Source organism: Empidonax traillii, unplaced genomic scaffold, assembly GCF_003031625.1.
Source record: "Empidonax traillii isolate 1590-97213 ecotype Southwest subspecies unplaced genomic scaffold, ASM303162v1 scaffold1389:size274315, whole genome shotgun sequence".
In the NCBI taxonomy this organism is placed as follows: Eukaryota; Metazoa; Chordata; class Aves; order Passeriformes; family Tyrannidae; genus Empidonax; species Empidonax traillii.
In genome coordinates this window covers 1,876-15,807 of record NW_020956582.1, presented here as the reverse complement: position 1 = coordinate 15,807, position 13,932 = coordinate 1,876, and the positions used below count along the sequence as shown (strand labels likewise).

Sequence of the window (13,932 nt, the reverse complement as noted above, 5' to 3'; positions counted from 1 at the left end):
AAAGGAACAAAAAAACACCTCCCCCCCCCTCCCAAATCTCTATTCCTTGGAGAACTCCCCGCTGTAACATTCACAGATTCCAGCTTTCCCTTTTCCTTCCTCTCAGCCCTGCGTCGGGAATTCTGGTGCTAGGTGTGTAAAGCTTGCGAAAACAGGGCCTTTCCAGTCCTCCTGCTTCTTGGCTCCTCCGTGGGCACCTGCCTTGTTCCCTGGAAGCTCCGGGACAGACCGTGGGTCCAGTAGGATGGATGTGGCTCCGTGACGTGCTGGAAGCTTTGCCGTCTGCTCTTATGTGGAATTTTTCCCTGTCAGGAGAAATCCTTGCAGTGCTTTGTCCTGCTCTGCTGCGGCCTCTGGCATCTCATTCCTTGGGTGTGAGTCGGTGCTTTCCCGGGGAATTGGGAAGGTTTGTGTTGGGTGAACAGTGATTGCTCAAACTGGGAATGGGAGCGGAGCGTGGCATCTGTTGGGAGTATTTCCCTGAACACATTCTTCTCCTGCAGCGCCACGATCCAGGCTCCAGTTACGCCCCTCTGAAGGGTGAATGGTTTGGAAGTCTGGGAATGGACCCTGGACAATCCAGCAGCCACGCTCAGCTCCCGGGAGTGGAGTCAGTGGAGCTGCCGCCGTTTTTCCAGGGAGCCAAATGGATCGTGGCAGCCGTGCCTTTGCACTGGCCAAGTCCCTTCTCTCCCCGCCCTCGGTGCTGTTTCTCTGCCCCTTCTCAGGGCGTGGATGGGCTCCTGGCAGTCACCATTCCAGCTGGAGCAGCCAAAACCTCTGACCCGCCGCAAGAAGAGCCGGTGCCACCTCCCCACGGGGCTCGTCCTTCTGCCCTGCAAACCCCAGGGAGCAACCTGGAAATGGCAGGAGCTGTGGATGGGGTGGCCCTGCACCTGGCTCATCCTGCTGGCACTGGATCAGAAAGGTTTGGAAAACTGCTGGTGGGGGGGGCCAGGCTGAGCTCCCCACCCCGCTCTGCTTCACCCGCGCTGGGATCACACGGAGCGACTCACCTGGTTCCGGAGTGTCAGAACAGAGGGATGGAAGGAGGATGCTTTTATTCTTTCCATTAACTGTGAGAGAAGGGGAGCCGAGCCCTTGCAGCCTGATGAAGTGTGGGTTTGATGAGCTCAGGGAGGTTTAAAGGATGTGCCGGGTTTATTTTTTGCCTTTACCTGCTCCTGCCACCCCGGGCGTCAGACACCCCTCCCTGGCTGCTCGGCCTCAGACATGATGACAACCACGAGGAATGAAAGCGGCAATCTCGGAGGAGGGAGGGCGCGGCCCTCCTTGTAATCGGCTGGGAAGAGGGAGAGGAAAAGCAGGATCCCTGGTTAATCCGTGACTTCATCCCCGTAACGGGGCGCGGGATTCACCCGAACTTCCACCCGTTCCCTCCGGACGAGCGGCAAAGCAACTGCCAGGCTGTTGTTTGGCCAAAGCCATCGGCATCAAAGGCCTCCAGCTTGATTGCGATTAAGGGAAAGGGGAAAGAAGCTGCCTTCCTGCCCCCCACCCAAAGACTCTGGAAAACTTGAGGCTGAGCAGCAGCGAGGAAAGTCCCTGCGAGGCTGGAATGGAGCGGCAGAGGAAAATATTTTGTAATTAGATAAGAGGCCAGTGAGGTAATTTTTTTTTGGAACAGAGGGTGAGATTTTGGTCACCTTTGTTGAACAAGGGGGAAAAACAAGGATAAAATGATATCATTAGGCTGTTTTGTTCCTTGGAGCAGGTAAATCTGCGGGACAACTTGCTGCCCCATCCCTGCCCTCCCCCTGAGCTGGTTTATGCATCATTTATTGCACTGTTTGCTGGAACTGCCCCTGTCGCACAGCATTGCTGTTAAAAATTGTTTTGCAGAACAAGCTTTTGCATCCAGATGTGGGTTGGTTCTGAGTGTTGCCATGCTGAGTTGCCTGCAGGCTTATTTTTTCCCTTAAAAAGCAGCAAAGTGCAGATTTCTGTTTCCTTAATGGATGGTTCAGGGAGAACCCAAGGTCCAGTGAACTTTTTTTTGTTTCCTATGAGTCCGTTAAAACAACCACCCAGTTGTTGGTTTTACAAAGTTCAGTGTTTAGAACTGAGGACGAAGGACTGCACCATGTGCTCGACTTCCCTGCCTGGGAGCAGCTGGAGTGTCTGGACTGAATTTCCAGATATGCCTGCGAAGAAGTTGTAACAACATTTCCATTGTCTGTGAGCTTCCAGTTTTCATCAGGCTCCGGGACTGTCCTGGCATGGACACCACAGGAAAAGCCACCCGTGGCCGAGGCCTGTGTTTGAGCTCTTGCTCCATCCTGGCTGTTCCTGCGGCAGCTTTTCCCTTCGCTCTGTCTCTGCTCCCTGGGATGAGGGGCTGAGGTGCTGCAGTGGAGCTCAGGTCACTTCCTGCAGGTTCTGCCCCTGTGGCAGCCCCTGGAACTGTCATTAGGGCCACGGAGATGCTCCACGGGTGGAGCCCCTCTGCTCTGGAGGCAGGGTGGGAGGGCTGGGGGTGTTCAGCCTGGAGAAGGATCCAGGGAGACCTGAGAGCCCCTTCCAGAGCCTAAAGGGGCTTCAGGAGAGCTGGAGAGGGACTGGGGACAAGGGCCTGGAGTGACAGCACAAGGGGGAATGGCTTCAAACTGACAGGGCAGGGTTAGATGGGATATTAGGAAGAAATTGTTGGCTGTGAGGGTGGGCAGGCCCTGGCACAGGTTGCCCAGAGAAGCTGTGGCTGCCCCTGGATCCCTGGAAGTGTCCAAGGGCAGCTTGGACAGAGTTTGGAGCAACCTGGGCTAGTAGAAGGTGTCCCTGCCCATGGCAGGGGGTTGGGTGGTCTGTAAGGTCTCTTCCAACCCAAACCATTCTGGGATCTCACACCTGCACAAAACTGCACTGAAACATCCAATCTCTGTCTCGAGTCCCACTTCTTGCCCGGTGGGAATGGTGCTGAAGCCTCACCCTGGGGTGTTTCTCTTCCCAGCCTGCCTTTGGCTGGTCCAGGCAACCCTGGAGTTGGCACAGGACTCGGGGCATTATCAGGCTGCTCTCCTACCACAAACCAGTGTGGGCAGAGGACAAAACCTGCTGCTGCTGGCCCTGCTTAAGCAGAGCTGACCTGAACATCCCACAGGCAGGAGGTGAGCTCAGAGTCAGGCCTGGCTTTGCCCATGGCCAGGATTGACTGTGCTGGGACTGAGGCAACAACCTGCCCCCAGCTTGTGGGGTGGCTGCTGCTCCCAATCCTGAGTGTGCAGCAGCCAGGAATCACAGGGCATCAGTGTCCCCTAGCAGATACATCCCCAAAAACCGAGTGGGAGGGGTTAGTTGTCCATCATTCAGCAGCCTGTAACCCATGGGCTGCCACGCCACCAGGTCCCAGGGGCAGAGCCTGCTCAACCCTTTCCCCTCCACTCACTGCTTCACTTGAATAACTACAGCCACAAAAAGACACATCTTGCATCCTGAAACGACCTTGTAAGGAGGAGCATCTCCCTCTGCATGCAGCAGGAATTCAGCACCTGCAGAAACCATCACCCAGCACACACGAGCAGCCCCGAGCCAAGCTCACACGAGAGATTTACCCGTTTACATGTACATAGAGGGATGTGTGTGTGTGTGTGTGTGTGTGTCTGTGTGTGTGTTGTGCAGGAACCCATCCTGCTCCCCTGGAGATGCAGTTATTTTATGTAAGAGTATTTTTTTTAGAATGGGTATTGCTTATTTCCACCGCTGTACCACTGACTGCACTGTAACAGGCCCGGTCCCTGTGATTGCTTCGAAGGCTGGAAATTTCCTGTGTACTTTCGCCCCAGCACGGTGAAAAACAGACCACACAGAAGTAACAGTTATACAACTTTAAAAATAAAATTTAAAAAAAAAAAAAAATTAACTGTTAAAGATTTATTGCAATAATACAATAAAATTTAGAAAAAAAAAAACAAAACAACAAAAAAACCAAACAACCAAATTTGTGTTCAGTTACATCGGAAGTTGCGGAGAGAGGCCGCGAGTTCTCGCAGGTGAAAAGCCACCCTCGGGTGTCCCCCCCCTACGAGACCCTTCGGAGGCACCTGATTGGGGCTGGGCACCCAAAATCAGGCCCTTCCTTGGCAGCTCAAACTGGCCACCCCAGGTCACTGGTCACGGCCCAAAAGTCACGGCCTGAGCTGAAATTCCCGTGTTCGTTCACGCTACGCGAAGTGTTTTGTAAACTCTCAGCTGGTTGCTTCACGCATCTGTAATTACAGATAATTCCTGCCCTCCCCTACCCCCCTCCCCAACAACCTGGAAAACGAATCCCGGTGATTGCACTCGAGGTTTTTGACACACACAGTTCTCCCTCAGCTACACATGTGCAAAACACTTTAAAAAAAAAAAAACAAACGCCGCAACTTCTGTGTTCCGTTACAAAAAAAAAAAAAAAAAACAAACGTTCCTGGGAAAGCCCCACCCCAAACTCGTTTGAACACCCTCCCCGTGCCCTTGTGCACTCTCAGAAGGTGACATGGCTGCGAATAAATTATTCTGGAAAACATGGATAGGAAGTATATGGCTTAGAAGAGTTATTGGGCTGGATTTTCTTTCCCTAAGTTGAGTCAGCGTACGAAGCTGAGTCATGGCCTGACCTTTTCGGGGCTTCGAAGCAGCACAAAGGCAGCAACGAAAGAGGGACTGAAATGCCTGTGAAATACAAAGAAAAACCCAACAAAAAAAAAGGTGTTTAGATGGCAGGGTCCAGTGCAAAATAAAGGAGGAGCCAGAAGGGGCTGCACAATATGAGCCCAGCGTCCCATACTGGGGCGTGCTGGTTGCTCAGAGCTGCAAAAGGATCCGAGAGCTGCGAGTCATAAAGTGCCGTGAGCCAACAGTGCCCAAACCCCCTGGGCCCTGATCAGGCTCCAGAGGGAGCCTGGGCTGTTCTCTTCAAACAAACCTAACTATTAGAACAAAAGAGTGGCAGGAGTGAGGGTGTTGTCCTCTAACAACGTGTGTGTGTTGCTAGCGTGGAGTTAAGGGTCTTTGGTTTAAAAGGAAAAAAAAAAAAAAGAAAGAAAGAAAAATTAAAATTAACAGATGCCCAACCCCAAGGCCAAAGAGAAAGAGCTGCCATACAAGGGATGGGGAGGGAGGCTCAGGTTGTACCCCCTGTGTGGGGTACAGGGCAGAGTGGCAGAAACCCTCCCTCGTGGAGGGAGGGGGGGATGCTCTTACCTTGGTTGACCCTGTGGAGAAAATGTCCCAATCCTAAATGTAAACTGCACGTTGGGAGCCTCGCTGAGCAACCCCATTCCATGAGTGCTCCATCCCACAAGGCAGAGGAAGGGGAGGAGCACCTGTCCACCAACTCACCTGTCGGCATATTCCCACCTCCCGCGGTTTCACGAGCCAGTTGCGCCAGGGAAACGAAATCAAACTTCTTGGCATTCGGTAAACAAAAAAAACACCCCACCCCACCCCCCCCAAACATAAAATAAAACAGGGTTAAAAAACACATGTAGTGTGGAGAGCGTGTGACTTCACCAAACTGGCTTGAAATGAGGTTTTTCTCATGTTAAGAGAAGTGGCAAGACGGTGTGGGGACCGATGGATATTATTGCAACGACGCAATTCTGTCTCAGCATCGGATGTGGGTCGAGCGAAGAGAACGTCCAGTGTTTCTTTGGTGTGTGATATTAAGAGTAAAGAGCCCGTGTGCCTTGGGCAGCACGACACGAAACTTCTAGAACACCTACCAGCGGAAACAGCATGAAACAAAGCCGGCTTTCCTACGGCAAAAAAAACTGGGTAAAAGATTCACAGCCAAATCTAAAACAAGAGCAACTTGCTGTGTGAATTCCCTGCCCGTGCCGATTCTTTGTATTAAAAATATGGCAACAGAGATTAGAAAACATGTTAAAAATGCATAATTTTCATGTCCTGAATGAAAAAAATTTAGAAATACGCGTTTCTGCATTATGCAAGACAGATTTAAAACACACGCACACACACAAAAGGAAAAACCCTGTAAGGAGTTAAGAAAGTGGGAACTGCATTTGCACCACTGTCCAGACCGTGCCCTGAGCAGCCTCCTCTGCGCCCATCCCGATCCAGATGCTCCAAAATCCGTGTCTTCTTCAGAAAGTAGAGCTGGAGGTCGCCAGGTCCTTCGATATTCAACGCAGACGGAACCAAGACACGAAGCGCCCTCACAGAATCCGTCAGGAGCTAATTTACAAAATAAAAAGGTTTTTTTTTTGTTGTTGTTGTTGTTTTTGTTTTTCCGGTTTACAAAACGAAAAGTCCTTGACCTTTTCTTTGTTCCAGGCACTACTAAACTGAATATGTAAGGTTTCCTACAGCACTGTCGGGGAGGGGGTGCCTTCCACGGCTCCTGCGCCCCTTTGTCCCCGGTTAGCGGTGCCCGGTGTAGGCCTTGAACCACGAGGTCACCGAGGCGGCGGCCGACGAGATCATCCCGCCGGCGCTGCTGCTGGCGATGGGCTGGGACGCCTGGGTGCTCTGGCTCTGCAGCATCTCCACCTGCTGCGAGGGGATGTCGCAGAACCTGGGGCTCGGCAGGTTCTCCCAGTCCGTGCCCAGGTCCGTCTCCTCGTCGCTCACGCGCTCGTCGCCGCTCTCGTCCGTCTCGCCGGCGGCGCTGGGATCCACGAACTCCATGGAGTCCTCGAGGTCGGCGCTGATTTCGAAAGGCCCGGACCTGTGGACGCGGACACAGGTGAGCCCTGGGAACGCCACGGCTCTGTCATGTGCCCAGCAGGGAGATCAAACAGCCCTGTCTTTGTCAGCGGGCGGAGGAACTCGCTGGTTGCAGAGCTGTGTTAGGACAGCGGTGAAACAAAAGCGCTCGGCCAGGGAAGGGACAGGGTTCCAGATCACGGAGCTGGAATGGTGGAAGAGCCGTTCTGCTTCGGCAGGGATAGCGAAACACACACTACTGATGATAACTCAGAGCTCCACTGGTGGGAATCTCAGCTTGATGTGGAACAGCTTTCCTTTCCAACACTAGCCCCGGCCAGGTGAGATGGCTCAGCTCTGTCTCTCTAACTTAGGGGACCTGGCACAACTTCCACAAAGACGAGGAGACTCCTCACCTCACCCTGAGCAACACCTCAGCACCTGCTTCACTGTGAGACTGGCCAAACACTGGAACAGCTGCCCACAGAGGCTGTGAGGTCTCCACTGGAGACCCTCCAAATGCCACCACACAGAATCCCAGAATGGTTCAGGCTGGAAGGGACCACAGTGGGTCATCTGGCCCCACTTCCCTGCTCAGGAAGGGTCATCCCAGAGCATGTGGTACAGGATTGTGTCCAAATGGTATCTGAATATCTCCAGCAGGGGAGACTCCACGCCCTCTCTGGGCAATCTGTTCCATTGCTCAGTCACCCACACAGGAAAATTCTTCCTCACATTCAGGTGGAACTTCCTGTGCAGCAGTTTCTGCTCGCTGTGTCTTGTCCCACTGCTTGGCACCCCAGAGCAGAGCCTCATCCACCCTCTTGGCTCCTGCCCTTCTGAGGGACTGGATGAGGCCCCCTCTCAGTCACCCCTCGAGGCTGAGCAGGCCCAGCTCCCCCAGCCTTTCTCCATAGGAGAGATGCTCCAGTCCTGAGTGCCTGGCTCTGCTCTGAGCAGGGGTAAGGGGTTGGATCTCCAGGAGTCCTGGCTAAACCCACCTGCACCCTGACTCCGAGTGCCCTGCTGCCACTGCCTGGTGGGAGAAGCGATTGCATCCTGCCCCATCCCACTGCTCTGGGCTGCCTGTGCTCCAGCCCAAACCTGACTCACCTTTACTGAGCCAAAGCTGGCACTTTCAGAGGCCTGTGACCCACGGTCAGAGACTGTGAGGGTTTCACAGAGGCACAGAAAGGCACATCCCCCTCCCCCAGCGAGCAGCATCCCTGCCAGAACTCATTCCAAAGCTGTTCAGTGAAACATGAGCATGAATTTCATGGAATCGTGGAATCATTTAGGTTGGAAAAGACCCCCAAGACCACCAACTCCAACCATAAAACACAGCAACTGCTGTAACACAGGCAAAAGTGTTTCTCCAGCCTTAGTGGGAGAAGGAGCCTGAAGCAGCGGTTTAGCATGGAAAATTTTAATCCAGACAATTAAAGCTTGGTAGAATTACATGTATATGAAAACAGTAGTGTTTTCATATACAGAAAACAGAGGAGATTATCAGGCAACTAAATGCTTAGGTATCTAAAGGAAAACAGAGAGAGCTGCTCGCTGCTAACTTTGCAGCCAGCTTAGAAATTAAAGGCCAACACTCCCCTTTCATAATCCAGGAAGGAATGGGAGCGCTGCCTCCTGGCAAAGTGTTTCGCTTAACAAGGCAACCTGAGAGGAGAGTCATCAGGTTTGAGGCCAGAAGGGACCATTAGATCATCTCAGGTGACCTCCTCTACAACAAAGGCCACTCCGTTCCACCCGTTCTCCCTGTCCCGAGCCCAGGGACTCCCGCCTGGTGACAGCACCCACTCCAGGAACTCACCCAGCCCTGGCAGGACGACAGAAGGAAGCAGAATCCCCACCTTCATTCTTGTGGGCAATCAACCTGTGCTTCAAGCACATGTGCCTCATTTCAGCCAGCTCATACCCTGTGCTCCCAGTGGTGTCTCTACAGCCATTCCACAGTCTGGGAGGCGCTTTATCCAACTCTCCTCTAACCCCTTCTTGCACTGCCTGGACCCAATGGATGCACCTGGAGCTCTGTGACAGCTGCACAGGTACCCACTGTGACCCCTGGACCTTTTGCAGTAGCTGCTTTCCAGGACACAGTTCTCCATCCTCTGGGTATTTCCTGCACTCTCCCTGTTTTTGCAGCAGCAAGCACAGATTTTTATTTTTTTTTTTTCCAAACCAAGGTGCATTACAAAGATTTGGCTCCCCGTGTCTTTGGGCTGAATCGGTAGGGGGTATATCCAGAGAACACGAGGTAAGCAGGGGAGAGGCAGTTCCTCTTAGTGGGCACTGCAGGTTTTTGAATAAAACTAGATCTGTACACGAGAACAAAGTGGAAAAGCAGATTTCAGAACACTACATTTAAGGGGGAATAAAGTCACATCAAACAAATATTTGCAGACTGTCTCAGGAACAAGTGGCTTGTGGCTGGATTATCCCAACGGGAAATGAGTGTTGTTTGCTTTCTTATATTTAAATTGTTAAAAAAGAAAAAAAAAAAAAAAAAAAAAAAGATTATTAAACCTGGTGTGTGCAAGGCCAGGAACTGACGTTCTTTTCATCACGTACTAAGTTAACAGAAGAGTCGTCTTTAATCTTAATTTACATATAAATTAATATCATTTGAAGTGTCAGCTTTGGTCTAGGGAGTTCACTGACTGGGAGTATTTTGGGAAAGGTCTGCCTAGGATTCCTGTCAGGGTTTTTAACTGCTGGATGCTCTCAGGTATTCACATGTTGGCAAGGCGTGGGCAGGGTCATATTTGGAGCATGGCAGGGCTGCCTGGCATATGTGCTGCTGTTCCCTGGAGGGAAGGAGTTCCTGCTTCTGGGCATGGGGGAAATAAGTCCATCATCAGCTACCAAGCCTCCAGCTGGGCCTGCCATACGCTGAGCCACAGCAAACACACATTTCTGGAATCTAATTTCCTCCTCAGGATCCCCTTTTTGCCTGTTGTCTCCTCCTGGAAACACTCTGAATTCAGCAGAAGAGAATTTCCCTCGCGAGGAACAAGGCAAAGGCATAAATTCAGAAGGGATTCAGCCACAAGAGAGTTGAGATTTTGCTCTCCTTACCTGCCCAAGTTCTCAGTGTCCGGGCTGACCAGGTACATAAGGTTCCTGAGGGTATGCAGTGGGTGCAGCAGATCTAAATTTACATGCTGCCAAGGGGGGGGAAAAAAAAAAAAAAAAAAAGCAAAGACATGATCAGCTCCTGGAGGAAACCAGCAGGCACAGTTGGTATTTTAAAAGCCATTTAAAGAATGCAAATGTGCATTCCCCCTACCTGAGAGAAGCAAAGGTGAAGGATATTAGCATTCAGCTTCTTCACTGCCCGTGTGAACCTGTGTCTGCTGAGATTCTCTCCACAGAACTCGCTGTTAAAACACACATAAAGACACAGAAAGCAAAACGCTGTGAAAATACACTTACTGGAGACTTGTTTAGAGCGTACAGACAGTTTTAGAGTGCTCAGGAGACTAATTTTTCACCTGGCAAGAGTGGTAGCATTTTATCAACAAGCACTGCTTGCCCGGTCTCACAGGACAGGTGGTGCAAACGGTACGAAACCCAAAGATCCGCTGTGGCCAAACAGTTTCAGGTCTCCTTTTTTAAATCCCTGCATCATTCCCTGTTCCCAACCTTTCCCTTCTGTGAAGGCTGAGGACCCAAACGAAATCACAGAATGGTTTGGGTGGGAAGGGACATTCAAAATCACCCAGTTCTAACCCCCTGTCACAGGGTGGAAGGAAAAGCCAAAACCCTCCACGCAATTTTAGAGCCCTCACTTCAAAACCCACTCTTTGAAACACTTTTTAAAAGAGTTTCAGCAGCATATTTGGGACCCCTGGAAGATTGATCAGGTCCACAGGTCCTTCAGGACTCCTGTACAAATCCACCTGCTCCACAAAAACATCAAAAATTTCACAGTGCTCTCCATCCCAAGCGGGGTTTGTGCAACGCACTCCCGGATCTGGTAGCCAGGTACGTTTCCCCACGGGTGGTTTATCCCACAGGGAATTACAGTCCTGGCACATTACGAGTCCTTGCCTTACAGCACAGAACGTAGCAGAGCTATTCAGGAGCTGCTGGATGGGGCTGGGATTTTGTGAAGCACAGTGGGAATCCAAAAAAATGAGAAGTGCTATTCACGGCCTTGTCATATTTCATTTCTGATTTGATGATTGCTGAATACACCAATGAGGGAGGTGTTGTTTCCAGCTGGGATGGCTGGCCTACCCTCTCAGGAGGTAAAAAAGGAGGGACTGTTAACTGTGGTCTAAAATCCTACTATTGCTGTCCTCAAACAGCCCAAAAATTCATGAGCCATCCGTGTTACCATAAAATCCGTTCCAATTCATGACTTTGTTCCCCAAACCAAACTGATTCAGGATCAGCCCAGGCTGGCCAGTGATTCACCTCCTGTGTTTACTTGCCTGTTGCAGAGCTTCTTGGGAAGGTTTACATCAAGTATGAGAGACAAAGTGTTAACAAGCTGAGTTGCATAGCACAATGCAGCACTGATGGTATGAGCAGGGTTATTGTGCTCCATATCTAAAAGAAACAAAAACAACATGAAAGTCTCGTTTGAAGTGAAGCCTCGGTGGGTGTGTTAATGCGTTACTGAAGTCTACCCTGGCAAATGTCAGTTGTAAGCATGGAGAACAGCCTGAATCTAGCAATCATTTACAGCGGAATCTGTCAGAAGTTGGAAGAAAACAGTAATTCTTGGAATTCCTGTGAAGATGACGGCATGTGAACCATGTCAAAACTGTGAATAATTAACTTTATTTCTCTATTACATTGTGCTCTGTGTCCCAGTGAGCATTTCCTGCAGCAGTGGGTTTCAGCAGACTAGTCATAACATCACAGAATGGTTTGGGTTGGGAGAGACCTTAAAGCTCATCTTGTTTCACCCCCTGCCACGGGAAGGGACATCTTCCATTAGACCAGGTGGCTCCAAGCCCCGTCCAACCTGGCCTTGGACACTTCCAGGGATGGGGCAGCCACAGGGACCTTAAAGATGACCCAGCTCCAACCGGGCAGGGAACATTTCCCCTATAATCCCCTATAAACTGGTGTTTATTTCTGACTCAGAACTGGGGTGAGAGCAAAAGGGACCTTGCTCCTTACCAGGTCCTTGCGTGGTCTTCTTCTCTTCCACCCAGCTGTAGTAGGCCGAGTAGTCCCCGTTGTTGGGGAGGGTGATCCAGGGCCCCGTGATGCTGATGCTGGTGTCCCCGTTGTGGTCGTCACACACCCACCTGCCCGAGAGGTAGGTGGTCCTGCGGGCTTCGGCCAGCTTGCTCACAGTGCTCGAGGTCATGGCGCTGTCGCTCTCGGACGACGCGTCCGCGGGGTCTCTGCAGGGAGTTTTAAAAAGGTAACCAAATAACAATTCACAGCAGGCACCCCGCCGGGTTTCAGCCAGGGCAAGGATGCTTGTGGAGAGCGCTCCTGCCCAGCTTCTTATTCCCAACACTGCTCTTTCCTTTGTACTGGGGTTTTTTTAATGGCTTATTTTGGTGAAATCACAGAGTGGCCTAGGTTTGGAAGGGACCTTTAAGGCTCATCTCATTCCACCCCACTGCCACGGGCAGGGACACCTTCCACTGGAGCAGGTTGCTCAAAGCCCTGTCCAACCCAGCCTTGAACACTTCCAGGGATGTGAATCCATATTTTAAGGAAGTTTAACACCGGACACATAGATTAGATCATTCAGCAGGGAGATGGAAGTACCTTCAGATTCTGTTATGCTGATCTCTATCTTTGGGGAACACACCTCCTCCTCCCTGCCCATGGCTAAGGGAGCCTGAGCCTCTACCTTAGACCGACCACCCCTCACTTCTGGGTGTCTAAAGCCAAGCCCAACGAGCCCAAAAAGGACCAGCCTTCCGTTACCTCATGCTTGTCTTCACTTCTTCGATGGGGAAGATGACCGAGGTGAGCTCCAGGATGTGTGTCCTGCGCAGGTTTGCCAGGTGCTCGTACTGGGTTTTCAGCTCGTAGGTTTTCTTCTCCACCAGGTCCCCCAGCCTGCGGTTGTGCCTCTGGATCTTCTCCTTCTTCTCCTGGTGCCGCTGGGCCCGCCGGTAATGCTTCTGGTTCTCCTCCTTGATCCTCAGCAGCCCCTCCGTGTCTGTGGGAGCAGCAGAAGATGTTACACTTGGGAGAGGAGCTCGTGGCAAAGCTTGAGACAAAGCTTTATTAATATTTGTGGAAAACAAGATCTATAGCAGCCTAAAACAGAAAAAACCTCGTTAAACCATTAACATCTTCCAGCTGCTTGGTGGCACAACTTTTTTTTTTTTAATCTTCTCTGAAGGTCTCCAAAGAGACTGCAACTGGGATTATTCTTTCCCTTGTCTTCTACCCAGCTATTTTTGGATCTGGAGCAGAAAAGCCAAGATATCCCAGTTTAATTAAACTCTGAGGTAATCATCCTGACAGAAATAGCCTGACTGTACATGTTTGCACGGTGCTGGCCAAAAAGCCAGGCCCTGCTTGCAGCCAAAATCAAGTGCAGATAGCATCTTCATTCAACGTTTCTGGCACCTCTGCTGCTGTTAGTGTGTCTTATTTGAGCTTTACACTCATGGATGTTCTCTTAAAGCACTTTAATCCCAAGGGTGTAAATCCCTTGTTTCCACAGGGAACACTGGCTAACTCCCTTTCCAGTCCCAAACCCAGAAATGTGCTCATGCACTGAAGTGCTGCAACCTCCTGGATTCGCTCCCATGCATCAGGTTTGGAAAAAATATCCTTTAAGAGCATCTTGAAGCATCGAAGGTTGGACCTGATGATCTTAGAGGTCTTTTGCAACCTTAGTGATTCTGTGATCTGCTGATTCCGCTATAAAAATAACTGACTGCAGCAGCGCTTCCAAAAACCTGTGGTGCTACAGAGTCAGTCACCTCTGCCTTTCAGAAGCACAGGAAAAGGTTTCTTACACACTCTCCAAATAAATGTCTATAAAACTGTCAATTCACCCTGGTTTGAAGGGTGTCTGACCCTGCAGGCACAGAGGCTGCTGTCTCTGAGCATCAGGAAATTATTTCCAGCCATCTGAGCTGCTGCAATCCACGATGTGCCCGGTAGGAAGGAAGATCTGATATGTGGGAGACGCAAAGCCTCGAACTAAAGAAGGTGAGAATAGTTTCTCCGTGCAGAAAAGAACTAATATTCCTCAGGTTGATAAATTAATTGACCCCTGTTAGAGAAGCAGTGGTAAAAACAACTTTTGTCTGACAATCC

At 50.8% G+C, this 13,932-nt stretch overlaps 1 protein-coding gene across 1 annotated transcript; it reads right to left on the bottom strand.

The window, feature by feature from the left end:
• Nucleotides 1–6,248: 6,248 nt before the first annotated feature.
• Nucleotides 6,249–12,908, bottom strand: ATG14 (autophagy related 14; the record flags this gene model as incomplete). The annotated part of the gene is made up of 6 exons (XM_027906982.1): nucleotides 6,249–6,685; nucleotides 9,754–9,839; nucleotides 9,965–10,055; nucleotides 11,115–11,232; nucleotides 11,812–12,041; nucleotides 12,580–12,908. Coding segments are annotated over 6 exons (1,161 nt in total), but the record flags the coding sequence as incomplete, so codon positions are not given.
• Nucleotides 12,909–13,932: the final 1,024 nt, after the last annotated feature.